We start from the raw sequence: 21,826 nt of genomic DNA on the forward strand, positions 1-21,826 counted from the left end.
TTTCCAGGATTTCTAAAAGATCAATGAAGAGAAAAAAATAGTGGAACATAGATTTTCTGTACAACAGGCTCATTAACACTCCTAACACTGACCAAATCCCTTATGTTGAGGGAGAAAGGACATCTGCAAACCCATTTAAACTGAGTAGTGTCCCAGTAGCCTAAATTCTTGTTCAGCTAGCAGCCCTTTAACGTGACACTCCACTCTGCTTCTCAGTAGAGATTCCTGCTCTCCCTTAGGTGACCAGAAAGGAAAATTGTGCAATAAATGTGGATGTAGTCTCTGAATGATGAGGTCCAAGCAGACATCCTCACATGCACTACTGTAACAAGTTTGTGGGAAGAGCTTGGCTCTTTCCAAGGCTCTCTCATCTCCTGTCACCCAGCATCTCTGTGTCCTTGGCACCCCAAATTAATGAGGGTGCAGCTGGGGACAGATTGTGGTGCCGTGCTCTTCCCAGAGCTGCAGAAGGAGTGTCAGCTACACTGACACTGCCCTGATGGCTCTGGTTCAACTCCACAGTGTGGATTAGTGCTCTGGTTACTTTCCTGTTCCCCAAACTCTAGCTCCTGCTAAAGCCCCTTTGTGGCTCCACTGTTGTGTCTCTTTTTTTTGTTTCCCAAGGACTGCCAGGAGCAAACCCCTGGACCTCGTGCTCCAAACTGTGCCATGTACATCACACACTTGTTCTTGTTCTTCAGTAGAGATCACTGCAGAGGAACTACTAATACCTCCTCCAAGAAGAGACACCACGAGTGTAGTTATCTGATCTCCACTGCTCAGACTGTCCTGAAACATTTAATTTTCCTTTCATGTGCTCATCTGGCTCCTCTCGGCTTCCCTCCTGAAGTTTCCATTCTGAAAGCAAGTAATCCCTCCCTCTGGATATATGCTCCTTTGTTTTCTTTTTGAGTGCTAGTAAGCAATTTCAAGTAAACTTAGAAATGAACACATCTAATTAATTTTAATTAAAATGAATTAAATATTACTAATTTTTTAGTGCTTCTAAATTTTTAAAAATGGCTAATAATTTATTAATTGCATATACATAATAATTTAAAATATTCCACTTGTGCAGTGCAATTTATAGCCATATAACATATAGAAATATAAGATGCCACATGGACTCAGACTAGGGAAAGCCTAGATTTTTCATTTGTATTATTTCCTTTGCCATATGTAACCAGATTATGCTGTTGTTATTTAAACAACACATATTTTGCTGGAAATGAGACATGAACATAAAAAGCAAAATAAAAACTGGAGAGGAATTACTTGGGTTTTGCAGAATAAAAGTTGCAGCTTTGATATAGCATAGTGAAGGTGGGTAGGTGGCTCAATACCAAGAGCTAACATTAAAAAAACATAAATTCTCAATAAGTATAGCAATAATATGCTCTCCATAGAAATGTGAAGAAAAAAAAAAATCTTGAAAATCTCCCCTTTTATCTCTAGCTTTCCTTACATTACATGAGAAGGTGTGATGACAGGACAGCTCAGGTGCCTCACTCTGCAGCAGGAGGCAATGAGGCTGAATATTGCCCTGGATTTTTGCCAAATGTCATTCTTTGTCAGCTCCGTGGTAATTAGGAATCTGTCTCTTTGCATGAGGAAGCAAGTCTCCTCACAGACTTACAGAAACTGAAGTGTCTTAGATATTTCATGTACCATGTACCTCTGACCAGGAAAGCTTCCAGGTTTAACAAAGCTTTGGCTCATTAAAATGACAAAGTTACAGTTCGTTCCTAATGCCACAAAAAGGAATGACCTACCCTTCACAAGAGAATGGCACTAATGTGGCTGTTCAAAAAGCAACCCTGACTTCTGCAGAATGCTAGGACAACAAATGCAGGGAAGGAAAGTCATCTAATTCTGGAGAAAAGTGTTTAGGTGTTACCTGATCACTGTCCTGTTCTCTCCCTGTTAAACTGATACTAAGTGGACACAATTTATTGCTGGGTTCTCTCCCTCTGGAACTCGCTTGTTCCCTCATCTCATTTGTCCTTTCAGAAAAAATTATCTGGGAAAGCCAAACTTACACCAATTAAGGCAGCAAAGAAACTGCAAAACTGGACACACAGAGGTTGCAGTAACTCCGAGGAGTGTGAGCTACAGTTAGCTTGAGACAACCAAAAAATCAAGCAGGTTTTTAATCCACATCTAAGCTTTTTCTCAGAAAACCAGCATCTAGAGTCTTCCCCTTGAGACACTACCAGTATATTTCATCTCTTCCAAATGACATTAAAAGGTAATAACAGCTTAATGCAAAAATGTGCTGCACTGAGAAACAGATCTAAGACAATGAGACTGTAGCAGAAAGCTCCTCTGCCACTTAACAATAGAGTGAGAATACTTTCATTTCTTTTCACATAAAAAGGAAGTCAGAGTCCTGTGACTGCATTGATAGGAACGATGTACACATACTTCTTTGCCTTGAACTAAGGAAAAAGGAGCTGGTTCTTTCAGATGGAGTGGCAGTGCACAGAAGTCTTCAGCTCTGCCTCCCTTTGCTCCCGATAAAAGCTTGGAGGAATGAACTCTCAGGAGATTAGCGCACACACACGCCAGCTCCAAAAACTTTAGGCAGCATACATGTTCCTTTGAGTCTTGTACATGTGTTGTGTATAATGTGCTCTTTTTGATATTAAAAAGTTGCTAAGTTGTTCTCAAGCTGGAAAGGGTTTTCCATTTAGATAAGGCCAAAGCCGCTGCACAGCACAAGCACATGGGTAACACTGGAGTCTGAGAACAGCAACACAAGCGTTGGAGGCTCCACCAGGGGCTGATAAGAACGATTCCATTTTACACAAATCCTACTGGAAGTTATTTAACCCCAACATGCATTCTTCTGGTGACACTCAGCATCACCTTCCCACACCTTTCTTTCACAGCGGATTGTAACCAGTTGTCGTGTCCCTCTGCTTGGCTCTTTGCATTTAATTTTTCTGTAAGTCCACACCTTTTCTATACATTGGCTGCTAGAAACACTACATGGACATTACATTACTCTCTATATTATGTACAGAATCAGCCCTTATATATAAGTGAAAGAAAGAAGGAAAATTATTGAGATTAAAAAAATAAACATTTATATTTGCCTCAGTTTTTTCACTGTCATGGCAGCATCTTTGGATCAAACATGGTTCTCTCCTCTGTAAACACAGATTTTACACCAGGATGGGCTCTACTCCCTGGTGTTAAAGAACGTAACAACCTCACACTTATTTGTCTTCATTCACACAAAGAGGTCTAACACCAAGTTAGAAAACACATATGCAGTGATGGATTTACCCTGAAAAAATAAACAGAGGCTTGCTAGATGCTTTCAGTGAATGGGACTGCCTTTAGCACAACATCCCTTCAATTGCTGCTGAAACACAGGAATTGTGGTGGGAGGATGTGGCGGCTACTTAGCGGCACAGAACAGCACCGAGCTGTTTCTCCTCCATGAATTTGAAACTGCTTGGGGCATTTAGGTTGGCAGAACTCTATAACCCAACTGGAATCATGCCAGCACGGTTCACATGCTGCTCTTGAAAAGTGAGCCACTGAGGCTTTAATCACCACAAGTGGCAAGGACTTAATTTTTCATCTCATTTGAAATATGCCAGGCTTGACAGCAGACCGAGCCTCTTATAGACTGCCATCTATTAATCAACAGTTTCCTGCTTCTCTGGATTGCCTTGGGTGTCTCCTGTTAGAAGTTCTGCAGTAGCCCTGCTTGGCTTTGCCTGTGACCTAGAAAAATCTTAGCCCACAACAGCAGGGCACAGGAGATATCCCACACACAGAGTATATGGATTATCGACACTACAAAATTCAACCCCCAGTTTCATCTGACATTCTTCACTTTCCACAACAGTGGGAACTTTTTGCCTTGGGCCAGGCAGCAGGGCTAGATTTTAGGACTACAGCTGTACCCAGGAATCCCATCCATGTGACATTCCACCAGGGGATCCAGGAGATGTGATGGGAGCTCATCTCAACAGAGATGGTCCAAACATACCTGCAAGGAGCTCAGCTCAGTGAGCTCATGTCAGAAGGATTATCTGTGTGAAGGAAAAACTCCCTAACTAGATGTGCTCCTTGTAAAACTGAGCTTTTGAGGAAATTCAGTGTTTCAGCCTGAATCACTGGAAATTCTAAACAGATACTAAGCATAAACTGTACTCTGTAAAAATCAGCTCATCTGAGGGAAGTTTGTTGTTTGTAAGCATTAAGATACTTATCACTTTTTAATTCACACAAAGGTTACTTTCCCAAGAGTCCTGAAAAAATACTGAATTGAATCAATGGACACAATACTGTGCCAAACCCTTCACATGCTAGAGTTTTTAAGTGTAACTGAACTATACAGCAACACTATGACAATAAAATTCCACCTTGTTTTTTCAGCTCATCACTACCAGTTTGATTTAATATCATGGTTTTAAGGACTTTGGAAAGAAAAGTTAAGGTCTGATGTTACAGGAGGATAAACAGATGGCTAAATCACACCAAATCTAAAAAGATTTTCACTTGTAATTCTAAAGCTTCTTAAAATCCCCCACAAAATATCCCAACTCAAGATCCCTGTCCAAGGATATTTGATTTCACTGTACCTTTTATATTAAAAGACCCCAAAGAACATATGTACATGTTTTGATCACACCAAAAATATTTGAATACATATGTAAATATATAGAATATTTTACATACACCCCAATAAAAATAAAATAAATGTAAACTTTGATTTTCTGAACATGGTAAAGCCTGTAATACAGTAAAGTAAAACTATGGTAAAAATCATCTAATTTCTTTAAAACGGCAAAAGAAACAAGCTATTTCTGAAAGACTAGAGATGAGCTATCACCTCTGGCAGTACTGTGATTTAAAATACTCAGAGCAGAGAGAAAGCCTCGTGAGTGACTGTGTTAAAAAGTTTCCCATGCAAAACCCAACACATCCTTGTTTCATATTTAATTTGCAATAGGATCCCCAGCAGCTGAGCTGTGAGAGCTCTCCTGGCTGGTGCCCTGCTGCCTGCTGAGACGGCTCCACACGAAGGGAGCACACGATTGAAGCCTAAATCCTCAGAGCTGCACCTCAGCTCCCTTTAAAGTTAATCTGCACACACTGGACTCCAAAGGAAATGAGAAGTGAGTTTCTCTACCTTCCTATGGCACCAGGACTTCCTGTGTTTTAGTGATTGGTCAAGAACTATTATTTCCTCCATGCTATTCCCAGTTGTGACTGTCAGACGTAATTAGCGTTGTCCGCATGCCAGTGTAAAATATTTGTTTAAATAAGCCTGGAACCCAAGTCCCACATGCACAGAAACCCAGAGAAACATGGAGAAACTCAGGGAATATTAAGATTCAAATATGCTGTGCCTGAACGAACATGCTGCTCTAAATATTTAGAAATGCAAAGTTCGTTTGCTGAGATGAATATCCATAAAAATCTATGCAAGATAAGGGGTATTAAAATTATTCACTCTCCAGTTCAGGATGGATTATTTGGCCAATCTGTTAAGCTGCACTGCTCAGACACCCAGAAACTGTACCATCCTCCTCCCCTCAGGGAAAAGAGCTTATAACGTTTGAAGAAAAGTATGCTCCATCCCAACTGTAGGAATACACATGAAACACAGAGTCTTCCTTTAACACAACCCTTTGGAATGGGAAAGCAGCAGACATCAACAGTGAGAATGCAGAGGGCAAACAAGTTCACCAAAGAAAATAAATTAGGCAGAATGTTGCAGATTGAAAAGTGGCCAGAAGAAAGGCCATTTAAGTTGTTATCGACCTCTTTCAAACACACATGCAGAGCTGAAGTTCAGTTTATCTCTCCATATAAAATACCACCCATGGCAGCGTGGCGTCATCGCTTATAACCATCACCAAAAAATTAAACTCAAACCAAGTCAGAGAAATTTGTGACTTACTGTGTTACCACCTGAAGGCCCACTGTTTTCCAGCCTTGGGCTAAATACAAGCCAGATCCAGCCCTGCTCAAGTTTAACTGCTCCTCAAAAACACAGGTATGCTATGGTAGGCTTTGCTTAACCAACCCAAACAATGCACACTTATACACAACATGCACACAGGGTTACATTTAACCCAGTCACGCTGTTCAAAGAAACAGAATCCAAACTAGGGAAATACAGAAAAATACTGTCTTGTCAAATCATCAGAAAACCATTAATGCTTCTAATGAGCGCAATTACGAAAATGAAAGATTCTGAAAAAACAGAGCTAAAGATGAACTTTAATTATCCAAGCATCTGGCTGCATGAACCAGGGTCATGTCTTCAAATGCCTCTGCATTTGAAGTCTCCCTGTTATCCATCCAACTTTGCATTTCTCCAAGCCATCCAGAATTAACTGGAATTGCCTACACACAAAAATGAGTTATCCCTTCCTAATGACTTACCCAGTCACTAGCATTCTCTTTAGCTGAGAGCTGGAGTAAACAGGAGCATATAGAAAAGGTGAAGACGGGAAGAAGATGATCTTTTAGGTCCCTTCCAACCCTAATTCTAAGAAGTCACTGAAGTTGAGAGCTATATGGTAAAGTGCTTATCTGTATATGGCAATAGACAATAATTCAAATGAGCTTTCTTAGTCATAATTTTAAAAATTAGACGGCAGAATTCCTTAGACTTAACATGGACTGTACCACATGCAGAAGTATATAATGAGTCATTCTCCTGATTAATGCAAGAGAGATATGGGGTCCTGGAATCCACTCATGATCTTTGTCTAGACAATGTTTTTTTCTGATGCTGAGATCAAGGCTAGGCTCAGCTATGCTTGAAAATGTGCACAAAACACCAAGCAGTATCTGTTACCAAACAGCTACAAGCACGGGTATTTTTCACAGGAGGTAAGAAACATTTTAGACACTTCAGAGGTGTTAAACTGAGAAAAGTTACCCTACAAGCAACAGTTCTCTGGGCAGTTGTGTTATTCAGAGCAACTACCTGGAGGGCCAGCTCCTGAATTCCAGGTGTGAACCATTCCATCTGTCCATGTAAATGCCACCGTTGCTAATAAGCAGCAGGAGGATGCTGGCACTGCTTAAGGCCACGTCTCAAAATCAGACACACACAGGTCTCAACCAACATCTTCTACTTCTACATCCTAGTACAAAATTAAGGCTTGCTTGGACTGAGGCGATTCTCCAGAAGTTTGGCACAAATTCCCATGCAGGGAGGTAAAAATGAAATTTGTGGCTTTGCTCCCAGTAGCTAAAATTATTTTTATTTCTTTTTTAAGAGCCAGGAATTGTTACCAATCACTAACATGTTCATTAAGTTAAAGCATCCTTGGTGACAGAAGACAGAGAAAGAAAAACATTTGATTTAAGAAAAATAGGAAACATTCCTGCATAAAGTGAAAATACTAAAAAATAATAAAGTTACACAATCAGCCCCTAAAATAGGCTAGTTGTGCTTCTTTTTTATTCTGCTTAAAGAATCAGGCAGACTTTCCATTTCCAACTCTCTTCCCTCAGGTTCCCAAAATACTCAGAGCAGTTAGGGGAAGTCTGAAAGGCCCAAGAACAGTAACACCCGGCTATCAGACGATAACCTAATTTGAAACTTATGCTTCCAAAGGCACAAAGGTGTCTGATGATCCAGCTGAAATAAAATCCTCAAGCATAGCTGCAGTAGACAGTGCAGGAAGCAACACAGGCACTAAACAAAGTCACACATTGTCAGAAAAGGGAAAAAACTGATCTGACGTGACGAGTCAAGACAAGTGACAAAAGTTTTGCTGAAAAAGGATCAGTAGGAAATTAAAATCATGACAGCATTTCTGTTCAAAATACACAAGACAATAGAATCCTTTTATCACAAAGTCCCATTTTCTCCTCCAGTTTTATTCGAACCAAAATTGCAATTTGCACATCACAAAGCAGTGAAAGGATCCATGACTTTCATTCCCATTCCATGTAAATAATTTACTGCAAAAGGCTGGCTTTTATCAGGCAACTTCTGTGTTTTGTAGTTTTTATTTTTGAATCCTTAAGAATCACTAACTTGTAAGTTATCTAAACAGGTCTGGAAAACAGAAAAATCTTTGTGAGAAGGTTTTATAAGGATGCTATGTCCTTGAAGTCACATTAGCTTAATTTCAATTTCTATATGCAGCAAATAAAACTAGATAGCTTAAGAATCTAAACAAATAAATTTTCACAATGCTGAATTTTTGTAGTTAGTTTTACTAACTTCTTGCTATTACTTGTAAAAAAATGGAGGCAGCACCTTTACAAAATTTATTTTCTGACTTGCTTCTTCATGTATAGCCAGGTTGCACCTGGTTTATTTATTTTGAAGGATAAAACACTTGAAAGACCCCAATAAACAAAAACATGAAAATTCATCACAAGCCTCTTCTACAATGAAAAAAACCAAACATTTTTAATCCGTGTCCTCCATTCCCCACTTCCAGCTGCCATTAAGTTTCTTAAAAAATAGCAAGAGTTTTGGGCCTTTTTTCCAAAGACATTAATTATTAGAAGTAAGGTACTAGTCTCCTAGAAAATATAAAATAGTGCATGTGTCTGTCTCCACAGTCTACAGATGTGAGTTAGTTCCTGCCACAGAAAAAGTTTTACTATGGCACTTATTACATTGAGGCATTTTTTCCTCTATGTGCTGCAAATTAAAGAACCTCTCCTGTAAAAATTTATTTAACTCCACATTTTTTTAAAAAATAAGCTTCATTAAATTCTTTTTTGCAGGATTTCACTGGAAATTATGCTTTTGATTATGATACAACTTCTTAAGAATAGGCAGAGATACAGTTGTCCTCCCAACTACAGCTTTATCAGCACACCTTGCAGAAAAATTAGTTTTCTGTCTAAGGGCAAGATTTAAACCAGGCACATTTTCTGTACACTTTTTTTTTGTTCCTGTCTCGTATTTTCCTCTTTTCCTTTGAAACCTGCCTCTCTTATTGGCTCCTTCTCAGTGCCTTTCTTCTGGCTGCATCTCAAGCTTGGCTGCTTTTCTCATTTTGTCTTTCTCCTGTTGCTCCTTCCTTGCCGGGCTGCTGCAGACATGAGGATCTCTCCTCACAAAAGCAATCAGAGTCTGACTCTCAGGGCACTGCACACAGGTAAAGGATGCCTGTGAGTATCAGCAACCAGGCACAGGGAGCAGCCAGGAGCAAAATCTTCACACTCTGGCAGGGCTTTAACTCTTCAGACTGCTTGAATACACAGTACCTGTTTTTTGAAAAGTGGTGGTTTCCTAACCAACTGTACTGGAAAAGCTCTGTTGAAAAGATCACTGTTGCTTTAGAATCATTGGTGCAGCTGCTAGAATAAGGGAGAGTTAATCTGTGGGGTTAAACTAGAGTTGGAGAAAGGCAGAAAGGTCAAAAAATGACAACAGCAAGACCAGTGCTACCAAAGTGGCAAAGTGGAGAGCCCAGGATCCCTTTAAAAGCCATTCATATTCTGATTTACAAAGAGGGATTGGTTTTGTCTAACCCTTGGAGAAACCAGAGACTGAAATCACCCTGGTGTGAGATCCACAGCTTGCTACATTCCCTTCTGGACCACGGCCACAGAAAGCACTGCCAGCCTGAAAGGACAGTGACAATTTTTAAATTCTGATCTATTTCCCACTGGAGCTCAACACTAATGCTTTTTGTCACCCTGACGCTCAATGCTTTATACAATTCTAGCACTGGCAAAACCTAAACACAAAAATGTGTTCTTTTTATTAGCACCTTGCTTCACCAGCACCCCCAATTCTCATCAATTCAAATGAGATTTGCAGCAGCTACCATGGTATGAAAAAAACAGAGATGTGCTGAGATGAGCTGCAATTTGACAGCTGGGTTTCCACGCTTCCAGGTGGCTGGAAGCATCAGGTTTTGGTAGGTAACAGGTCCTAGTATCACATCAGCAGCAAAAAGGGAAAAAGGCAGGATTGTAAGAAGATCAGCAATTTTAGGCTTTGATCTGACAGGGAAATAAAATGCTCTGACAGAAAAGGCTACAAATAAATCTGAATTTGTAAACTGTGCCAAGAACTTGTCCTGACTCAATGATCAGAAATACAATGCCACTCTTGAGCACACATTCCCAGGAATTAAAGACAACAAAATTTAATGCCTGGTAAAAATTACATTTGTTCTCAGATCATTTTCAAGGGAAAGGAGCTGAACCTCGAGGAGTGGGAGTGAATGGGTATGAAGCAGAGGACAGAAAAAAATGCAGCTGGAACTGCAGAGAAAATCTGACTCTCTAAAAGCTACCCTTCTCCCCACAAAAAAACTAGTCTATCTAAACTAGTGGGAAGAGACTCTCGTGTCTTCTCCCTCACATCCTGCTTACATGCACCAGCACACCTAGAGCATAACAGCAAGGGTCTAATGCAAATACCACAGACTATGAACAGCACTGCACATACAAAAACTATGTGTTTTCTTCAGTTTTCCAGACAGAACAGCAGGGATGGACTGCCTGAGACTTCAAAAAGTCACAAAAAGAGAGCAGTTGACATAAAGTGGCTATTAAAAAAAAAAAGATATTTTTTTAAAATGTAGTGATAACAAGAGGCAGCAAGCACAGGTAGAGATTAATTCCAGGAAGCTTAAAAATAAGGATCCCGTGGCACATGCAGGATTCAAATCTCACTTTTCTTTGTTTTAATCATGGAGAATAGTGCATGTTCTTACAACATCAAGACTCAGGCCTCTCAACGTTATCACAAAATGTAACAGTGATTATTAGTAGCTGTGGAGAAGTATCTGGGCTTTCTCAGCTGGCCTAGTTTCAGCACATACTGTTTTGCTTCAAATACAATCAACAAATTCTATGAAGTTGATTTATTATTGCAAAATGTATGTTCTCTTGCATTAAAGCACAAGAAATAAAGCATGACCATCATGTTTTGTAACTAATTTTTTTCTCCTTTTTTAATCTGTCTTACAAGTTTACCATGACATTTTAGTGACAACAGTGCTAAACTAACTCAAAAACAAAAAGGAGACTAATTAAAAATAGGCAGACAGTGAACATCATGATACATTGGCATAAAATTATCCCTTCAGTGTCCTTTGTAAAAATACTGCTAAAAATCCAGCATTTTCCATGGCAATACTGATTCAGATTGTCTTATAATATATAGAATTATATATACAGATCCTCACAGCTCAAGCATTTGGTTAGAGCATGCACTCCATATTTAAGGCAAGAAAACATTTACTGCTTTCTTGGAACAAAACTTGTGTCACTGAACTGAACTTCTGGCTGACACAAATTATAGATCTTGAAAACTTATCTGCCTTCCTTCCTTTCCCTCACAACTTCAGGAGTCACTCAGAGTTCTTTCAGAATTTCTTACTGCTGAGCACAATGAAGGAGATGGCTCCTCTCAGGTTGGAAGGGCTTTCTGCTCTTGTGGATTCTCTGGCAATGATAACTAAGACCTCTCTCGAGCTGCTGGGCAGCCTCTGCACAGCCTGAACCACCACCAGGTCTGGAGTAAGTGGAAATAAGTTGGTTACATGTGCAGAACTAAAGGAGTTTTGGGAAGGAGGGCAGCAACACCTACTGGTCATGGTGCAGACTGAACACTGCTTTGGTTTTTAAATTAACAATACTGAAAAAAGAGTTTTTTCTTACTAAAAGTCATGGCTATATTATTGCTAAAATATACCAGCACTCGTAATTTCTGAGCCCAACAATAAATAAATATTCATAACTCATTCATAATGAGTTGAGCTCTGGGCTCTGATATAAAATGGGACATAAGGAGTCTTGCTGATGATTCCTTAAAGTCACTGTAAGATTTACATCACACACCCTAATGTGCACAAAGCCTTTTTCCATTTCTAATTGTTGCCTACTCAAAGCAATTCAAATATTTTGGACTGAACAATCTGAGCAGCCTCATTTTTTTCTACACTATAAAATATTGCAAAGTCTTTAAATGGCTTCTGCAATTCTTCAGTATTTTTACCATGCATTCCTTTAATCTCCAAAAGTAAGTTTTTCTTCCAAATTTTACTTTGAATAATATACAAAAAAACATATACAGAAGTTTTATGATCCACCTCATCCTTTTCAAAAATAAACCACAGAGTACAAACACCACTTTCAGAAAACATTTAATTCAAAATTTAAATGTTCTCAACTGTAAGCATTTTAAATCAACTACAACAAATCTGCATTCAGCAACTGTATTTAATACTTCCTTTAAATTTCCATTTAAAAAATATTTTATTCATTTATTTCAAGTTGTGTGTGTCTATAGGTCCTCTGATACACTACCCTTAGGCATCAGAAGTTTTCCTGGTTCTCATCCAACTTTGGAAATAATATCTTCTTGCTTCAGGTGTTAAAAGGATTCATACATTATTTATAAGGACTGCTAAAATCTAACTCCTGGATCTAACTTGCAGGAGAAAGAGTATAAAAAGTTACATATAGAAAAAAAAGAAAAAGCACAACTGTCCCCATTTCAATTTTTAGCCTCTCTTTGTTAGTCGTGTATTGCCAGGCTGAATCTGTAATTCTCCTCTCTCCCTCCCCACGCTCAGATTATTTGTCTGCAGCTGCTTTCAGCCTCGCTGGATTTGAATTTTCTTGCATATTTTAAAATATTATTTTCCCAGGGAAAAAAAAAAACCAAACAACTGCAACACTGCTGGGCAACTTCTTACACTTCAAAGATACCAGATTTCTCTGACAGAATGGTGTTGGTTTACCTCCTGAAGAATCAGGCTGAAGCAAGCAGTCAGAACAGGGGAGCTAAAATCCTCATTCACTTCCTAAAATCTTCTTCCTCAGTACTCTTCTTTTATATATGCTGCCTACACATATGATATTTACATTTTGTTTGCCTCTTCCTGGTTTGAGAGAGTTCATTGTTAGATTTTTAAAACAATCCTTTTAACAAACTTCACAAGGGTGAGCCTTTAGGACCTCCTTACTAATTTAAGAAAGTATTTCTGTTTTGAACAGCAGTTTCATTTCCTGGCTTGTATTAAAGCAAAAAACACTGAAATGCTATTGATCTATAAAACACAACTAAAGGAAACAGAAAACTAAAAGTCTACAGAGCTTCAGAAATACTCACCAGGATGATTAAGTCCTTACCTCATTACTGGAATGAGCATATTTGTTCAGAGCACACTAAACCCAGTACCTGCTCCTTAGATACCTGTTCCTGACCACAATTTCACTTGCTCTAACTGGAGTACACAGCAACTACATCATTAGCTGAACATAATGTAAGAAAGCCTGAACATACACTTCCTACAGCTTGCTAAATCACTGGAATACTGCCCCATGCCACGCTTGTAGCAGCCCAGCAATGGATTTATTTGCCCTACAAGGTGATGTTGCTTATGTTCATCCTCACATGGGCAGAGTTTTTACACCTATTTTAACATGCAGACTTTGAGCCCTTACTTCTTAAAAAAGGAGCATGATATCCCTTCTGTCCCCACAAAAGTCTAAATTAAGTTATCTTGTGCAGATTGCACCTGTTCATTACACTCCTCTAGAAAATTAAGTTCTTCTGTCTGGAATTTTTATACCCACAACCTTACATATATTTATTTCCACACAAAGTACAGTTGTGTGCTGTTCGCTACTCAAAGGGCAAGTCAGACTAGGTCATGTTTCTTAAAGGTTTATCTTACTAGCAATCAAGTCTCATATAGCTTAAAAATAGACAAAACAAGTATGCTTTTTCCACTGCCACAGTTAAAATTCTCACGTCAGTTGCATCTCACAGCACTTGTATACCTGGTTTCACTGTTTCCTCAAGTGAGACAAAAAGGGAAGGAGCAGCTGGAACAGTGATGAGGAAACCCTAATCAATGTTAGCAAAGAGACTTAAAAGCCAGTACAATGCCTCTAAAATACTCTTACTTCCTATATCTTAAAGCTGATTTCATTTTAATTGGAAAATTAGGTTTTTCTATTTGATTTGGTTTGGGTTTTATGGTAAAATTTGCTACAAGGAGAAACAGTTATCAGGAGCAGGAAATACTGTGCCAGTTTCACTAGCCTTCCTTCTACCTTTACCAAATTACAGAAGCTCTTGCAGGATGCATAAGGGGGAGGCTAACACATAAAAGGTAATGCTAAACATTTATTCCTATTGTCATCTGAAAACTTAGAATTTAAAATGCATTATTGAAATATGGCGTAATGTGAATTTTTGGCACGAATTAATCTGGAAGGAAAGCAAAAACAGTGGAGAAGAAACCTGCCACAGCACTGCTATCTGTTTTGCAACCCTGCTTTGGTAACACCCCAGGGCCCCTTCCCAAGCCATTGCCACAGGGTAGCACAACTTGAGCTGCTGGGGAATGCCCACAAATACCCAAATACACCAAAAGTGAAAGGAAAGGATTGATTTCGCACCTTCTTGAGAGGAGACAATAGGTGGCAGGTAATCAGGGATGTACTCCTTCCTCTCTTCTGCATCCTTACTTCCCAGCTGGGGGAATTGGAGGACATTGTTCTTGCTGACAGGGAACGAAGGGATTTGATGTGCAAAAGTGACAGGTTCAATATTGTGTATGTAATCTTCCAGCTCGTGCAGGTTAACCCCCATAAGCTTGAAGGCATCGCCTACGTCATCCAAAATTGGATCTGTGCGGCCATCTGGAACAAGAAAACCAACAGAAAAACAGTATTTTCACAGAAATCCAGGTTAAAAAATTCAGCCTGAAAATGCTTTGAACTTACAGCCCCCCAGCTCACCACCAGTAAGAGAGGTGGATTTACTGCCCCACAGTTCTACCAGGTTTACTTTCAGAAGGGTTTTGTTTTGAGCCATCACTTTGTTTCAAACTCTACCACTGAAGAATTGCACTCCAGGAAGCAAATCAAGCCCAAATGAGGGAGCAACAACAGGCAGCTTTACCTGGCAACAGTCAATTAACATCACACATCCCATAACGCAGAAAGTGCTCTTTATCAGTTGGAACAGATCAAACATTATTTCTCAACCTAAAAAAGGATAAATTTCATTTTTTTTTAACTGACTGTTGTTTACAGAGAGAAAAGAAAAAAACAGTCTCTTGATATAAAAAACCTTCATAAACTATCTTTCCACCAGATGAAATCTACAGGCTTCATAAACTATGAGCCACTTCATCTACTGGTTAGCTACACCTCCTGGATAAAAGAGAGGAATATTAAGTAGTGGTCTGATGAGGACAGAATATTTTATACTATACTTCAGGGGCTTATTTCCTGGGGGGCAACTTAAGTTTGATTCTACAGCAAAAATTTTACTTTCTTAACAAAAAGTACAGTGAAATCTCTCTGGCCAGGCAGTTGGGATCTTTATTTAATAGGACTTCCAAGAAAACAGTCCAACAGAGGATACAGTTTGTGCTATACAATTAATTTGGCTCAAAGCTTTAAATTACACATGCAGAAGTCCAAGTCCCTCAGTTTCCCTGACTTGACAGAGGAAAATCCCTCAAAAGGCCTCTGGAGGGAGAACTGGGCACCTGGCTCTGGCAGCAAAGGCAAAACTTCGAGTCTCTTACTGACTTTTCATAACAAAAATAACCCAAAACCAGTGCTGTAAACCCCAAACGTGATTTTTAATTCAATAAAATGATATACTGAATTATTACAATTCTGTAGAATTGGCTTATGAAGATATTACATCCCTATATGATGATAAGCTGTGATTTACTTTAAAAAGTAATTATTGAAAAGCAGCCTGTGCTTATTGAAGGAACACAATGGCTACTGTGGAGGTCTGGCTCCAGAGAATGGGGAGATGCTCTTTTGTTTGTCCTTTAACCTAATCTCTTCTTGGTTTATCTTGAAGCCAAGGCAGCTGAACGAGATGGTTCTCACATCACTGCACGAATTCCAACCCCCAGCCACATGCCTGCAGGTACGTTTAGAAAATGAGAATTTTGTTCTAGAATTTCCCTTCTTAAGTCTTGTGGTGAAGATAAGGATAATACTCAGATTATGGGGTTGATTCTCAGCTCTCCAACACTGGCCTCTTGTGTGACTCTGGGCAAGACTCATTTGTGTTTTAATTCTTTCCACAGCTAAAAGGGAGATCAGACCAAGTTACTGCCAGTTTTACCCTCCTGTGTTTGGAATGTGAACTCTGCAGGGTGAGAAGCATCTCACAGTTTGTGTTTGTGTAATATCTGTGTAAGTGCAATACCAGTCTGCTTTGCAAACTCCAGGCTTGCATACACATCATTATATGAGGATATCACCAGTTCAGAGTAGTTATGAAAGCCTTATATACTTATTAGGTGGAGAAAAAAGTGTGCTTTATGCTTAAAAAATTAAATTCAAGTAATTGACGCCACTAAGAAATTTTGTGTTGCTGCTTTTAATTGCTCTGCAGGCTATGAAAGTACCTGTGAACTCATTGAAGCATTTTCTAAGCTGTCAAGATTTAAGAGGTACAACTTTGACAGAGAGCTGAAAAGAAAAACCTGGGGAAAACTTTTCAAAGGTCTTTTCCTAGATCTGCACATGATCTTTTTAACCTCCAGAAAAGTGTGCTGACATGATTAGCAAGTGATAAATGCTAAAAATGAATTCTTTCTACAAGTGCTTTTTAAGAACACGTGGCAGAGAAGCAGCTACTAAGTGTAACTGAAGCATGGAAATATTTAACAACTGTATCACGAAACAATTATGTGTATTAGAAAGTGGGTTCAAAAGGTGACCAAAAAAACCCCAAAGAAGATTCAATTTTCCCAGAGCTTTGACATTTGCCTCCAAAGAGACAATGCCAAGTTTAAAGTTCGATTGAAAGCTAAAAATAATGTTTAAACCTGCAACTGTCAGAAGGATGAAAGGATGGAACTGTTAACCCTTCTTTTCAAGAGAATGTCCTCAGTGATAAAAGGGTTTGAAAAAACTTTCAGGTTTATATTCATATCTGCATTTAAAATCAAACCAGTTATCAACTGGATATTATCACAGCACAAAATTGCATTAAATGTATTTCCAAGTTATTAATCAAATAAAGACTTTACACTTTTATTTCAACAGTTTAGCATTTCCCTTCTTTCTCTGGCTTAATAAAAAAATCAGTAAAATAGCAGAAGCCAGGCACATGAAACGGAATGCTGACAAACATGCAACATACTCTCTCCTGGTGTTTCATTTAGTCTTTTCTTCTGTGAGCAAATGATGCCAAGAAAAGAAGTTTAATCTGTGGATATTGAACTTATCTCAATATTCTTCATGTATCTGTGCTATCCTCAGTTTAAAAATTCAGATGCTGAAGCCTCCCAGTGAAATAATTAATCTAATGTCACACAGCAAGTCAGTGCCAGATCACAGACACTTCAGAGCTTTGGTTTCCAGTCTCTTGCTGTTCTTTATACCACAACACTTTAAATACTATCATTGTTCAGGGAATGAGAAGGAAGGAGGTGCAAATAGTTTATCCAGCAAGTTACAACTCTCCTCCTTATCCCCTATGAACAGTGAACTACAAAAACACCTTTCTCACAAGATTTTAAGCTGCACTATCTCCCTGAATGGGAACTGTGCCCCAAAAGTAGTAAAGCTGTGCCAGCAGCAGAGCTAAATTAAGACCATTTGGTCTCAAAAGAGCTCACCAGAAGCCTGTGGGAATGCCCATGCAGCTAAGATACTCTCAGCTTCCCTGGGCATGAGAAGGAGCACCAGGTGAGGAGGAATCTGCATCCCAAAAAACTGAAGTGACTGGCAAAGTCAGTGATGGGCAAAGAGAATCCAGGCAGAGCAGAGTATTTGTGTGGAATGTTATCCAGCCCTCAGCCCCACCGCTCAGCATCACCTGCAGATGAACCAACCCATCCACAATGAAAACCAAATCAAACAGAACAAGGATTGAACACTAAACTCCCCTACAAACAAGGGTTTGGGATGTGGGGAAAAGGAATTTTTAGAAGCTCCTAAAGCTGAGTTATTTTTGTAAAAGTCACAAGAATTCCTCCAGCAAACAAGCTGGCCAGTGCTCATGTCACCCAAAGGCACTGTGAGGGGCTCTGTGGGAGTTAGGGAACTGTCTTGCCTTAAATTTAGTCTCAGAAATAACTGATTTCCTTTTGTCAAATTCACCCCCTCCACCTCCTCCTTCCTGGCCCAAAGTTCGTATGAATGAGTGAAAATTTAACAGGTGAGTAAGTACAGAACATAAGAGCTTTTAGTTTCATGCCAGGTTTCTTAAGGGAAGCAACTACAATTCTGTAATAAATATACTGAGAAAAATTAATGAGTCACCACCCATGCAACATGCACATGTGTTATAAATAGCTCAGCATTCTCCCTCACGGCTGCTGTAAAAGAGATTTTTTTTTTTTAGATTTTATTTTAACCAGCAAATTATTAGGTATAGCTCCTTGGTATTTTAATTACAGGCTCTATCACAGACTCCTTGTGCTCCAGCATGTCACACAAAATTACTCCAGGATAACTGTTTCATAGAGACAACACAGCTTCTATCCAGCAAAGTCATAATCATGCACAATAGGTTATTTAATAAGTTTAGATGCCTTACTTAAATGCACTTAAGTGGGGAAAAAAGGGTCCAATCAATGTAGTTACCAGTCAGGCAAAAGCATCTTCTTGCTATTGGTGCTCCTCCTCCCAGTAACTTCAGAAACGTCAAGCAAAACAAACCACATTGTCCTTCTTTATATTAGTAGCCAGTAAGAAGTTAATTAGCTTAAAAGCATCAATATTTAAGGTTACCAGGACATAAAACACACACTTATAATGAATGTTACAGGCCCAGGATAGATCCTCGTTACAAAATTCAAGGGCCAGCAGAGAGAATCATCTCATTTAAACTGATCACCAACAGTCTAATCCTTTGATAGAGATTATTACTGTTTAGTGGTAAGAGTGAAGTAATTAAAAAAAGAACAAAACCAAAGAAAACATACAAGGTAAATCTGACATTATAAAGAAATAAAAAATTGGCTGATGCCAGGTGAATTCTCTCCTCTGTGGTAATTACCAATGAAAATACTGGTCTGCTGTTTGCATTCTCCTTTTGTCATAATTAAGTTTACAGGAGACTGTGCAGACCTTGGAGCAATTTTGGAGCCAGCTCTGCCTTGGAAAACATTTTGCAATATCAACAATTTTTCCTTCCAGTTATAATACTGTGCTCCCCAGATCAGAACCTGCCTTTCAACAAAAATTCAGCTGCATTAATAATACCAATTTCAATATAGTCATTAATATTTTTCTATGTATATATATCATTAATATGTAGTCCTGAAAGGAACAGGGACTTGGACTCAATGATCTATGTGGGTCCCTTCCAACTTGAGATATTCTACAATTCTGTGTTTGCATTAAAAAAATCTTTAAAAAAGTAGTCGAACAATATGAAACTAAATACCAACTTTGAAATTTTATTTCTTAACTGTTAGCAAATTTCAGGAGGAAAAAAAAATCACAGTATATAAGCTCAACACTGAAAATTGAAGGAAAGCTAAGGAAAATCCACTTCTAAATTCAAAAAGTTAATTATCCAGTTTGTTACACTTCTAGTTGTAGCAGCAGGTAATCTAAATTTGTCCAGTTGAAATATGCCCAGATGTGATAAAGTTAAGTAGCTTCTATCTGACTGTTTTTTAGAGAAATGTATCACAAAAAGGAGACTTTAGGAAGTGTGAACAGGTCCCCTCCTCATCCCTCCCATGAACTCCATAATAGAGCACCACTCACATAAATAGACTGGAAACTGAACTCCCTCACTGGATGTGTTAAGAGGTAAAACATGACATATTCTGTGTGTCTATAACACACTACTCAAGCTACATCAGCTAAATTCATGGCAAACAAAGCAGATTCTGATCTGTCCTCATGGACAGCTCCCCAGCATAAAAAAACCCAACCCATACAATCCAGAGCAGGTAACTCAAAGCACCAGCTCTGTCACCCCTCTATCAAACCACGTGAAACAGGACTGCAAAACAAAGTGGCACCTAACAGGGAGCCTTTCCCTTTTCACCTCTGCTTAAAACCAACAACAACACAGAACTCTGCTCTCAGAAACCACTCCACATCAGTTTGTTTTGTAGCCCGATACGTTAATTACATACTCCAACACTGGTTTTCAAATATTTAGTTTAAATTTTAGGATAAAACAGCTCACAGCATATTGAATGGTGTTCCTTTGACAAGCTTTCCACAAATTTGAGCAGCATAATACGGTGTACTTCAAGAAGAAAACCCTGATTTTCTCCCTGTAAGTTCAGCCTCTCCTCCAGCCCCCAACACAGCATTCAGAAGCATTTCACGGCACCAAAAACATCTCAAACCCGCTTTGCAAATCCTTTTGCCTTCTCTTTGCAGCCACAGAAGCTCCCATCAACTACAGCTCCTGCAAATGCAAAGAAACAACAGCAGAAAAGTAATGAAAATCTTGAATGTAGCTCTCCTAATGGGATGTAACAGCTGGAACAAAGATCTAACCCAGCTGGGAGAGCCATCATTTTCTTCTGCAAGTGAGAGGACACGTGAGCAGCGATGACAGGCTTTTCACAGCGATACCACGGTGTCTCAGCTACGTCAGAGTAAATCCATTCAGTTTGGAACACAAAGATTATGTCCCTCAGCTGACAGCCCTGCTAACTCAAACCCCACTGGTCTGACTCCGAGATAACGCCCTGACAATGAAGATGCTACAATTGGAATTTAATTAATTCTACTTATGCAAAACCATGGCAGAATTAAGCTCATTCATCCAGAGCTGGGTTTGTACAGTAACTTATTTCAGGAGCAAAAGGAAACAATTCTGAAATTGCAGGGAGATGTCAGCTCAGTATTAAGATGTCCTTTTACAAACCTTTTTAAAGAAAGAAATACAGGGATTGTTTTAAGAGACGTTGTACAAAAAATAGTGCATCACAGGCACAAACAGAGCACATTCCCCTTCTCCTCAAAGAAAAAAATTACAAAAAAACACCAAACAAGAAGACTGTGATACTTGTGGTGCTTCCTTCCCCATTCATAGAGTGGAAAAATGCCTTTCCCCACTTTCAGTAAGCAAACACAAAGCAAGAAAGGTATAGCTGAGCTCTGCAAACTCCAATCCTCAGCACCAAAATATTGCATCATCTTTATGTCTTTTCCTCCCAGTCTTAGAAACACTGCACCACAAGCATCTTCCAGAGAATTTGTAACAACCCTATGAAAGGACAGCTCTGGCCAAACCTAGGTGAGCATCTTTTTCACCCCATAACTCCACTCCTAAACCCTCTCTGTTAACTCCTTTAATCGCTTTAAAGATAATTTCTGTGTGGACAGGGATACAAACTTCAGAGCTGCACTTGTGCTGCTGGGATATAGGGGTTAATATTGCACAGTCCCATTTCTAGACTAACTTGCTCTCAAACTTGGGGAAAGTTGTACAAGTAAACCTATTCAACCTGAGAAATCCAGTCTGCAGCACACAGTTGTTCCTAAGCTTAGTTACACTGGCACTGTCAGACTTGATCTCAATTATTCCTGAAATGATGAAGCAGAGCCAGGACCAGATACACTCAGCTGATCACTTTGCTTCATGGGGGATCCCTGCAGCAGTGAGAACTTCCCTTCTTCAGAGAAGGAGCACAACCTCCAGCAGCAGCACTTCCAGGCTGTGGCTGCTCCTCTCCTAACCAAGCCACTCACGGTGCCCCTCCCAGCTCTGCACACTCTCCAGATTCACCCCTGCAGAGGAATCCAACACACCCAGCCCTCACAGTTCCTTGGATCTTAATGCTGCATCCAATCCAGCACCAGCTGACAGCAACATGCCTCTGATGCTCCTCTCACCTGCGGCTGACACCTCATTAGCACAGTTCCCACAGAACAGAAG

General features: G+C 39.4%; 1 protein-coding gene across 1 annotated transcript in view; it reads right to left on the minus strand.

The window, feature by feature from the left end:
- TAF3 (TATA-box binding protein associated factor 3) overlaps positions 1-21,826 on the minus strand; it is a 113,153-nt gene that overhangs the window by 88,024 nt on the left and 3,303 nt on the right. Inside the window, exon 2 of the mRNA XM_021530948.3 lies at positions 14,383-14,625. Within this exon, the coding sequence (XP_021386623.1) occupies positions 14,383-14,625 (243 nt within the window). The remainder of the gene's footprint in view (positions 1-14,382; positions 14,626-21,826) is intronic.

The sequence above is a fragment of the Lonchura striata genome, chromosome 1A (assembly GCF_050655825.1).
Source record: "Lonchura striata isolate lonStrDom1 chromosome 1A, ASM5065582v1, whole genome shotgun sequence".
Lineage (NCBI taxonomy): Eukaryota > Metazoa > Chordata > Aves > Passeriformes > Estrildidae > Lonchura > Lonchura striata.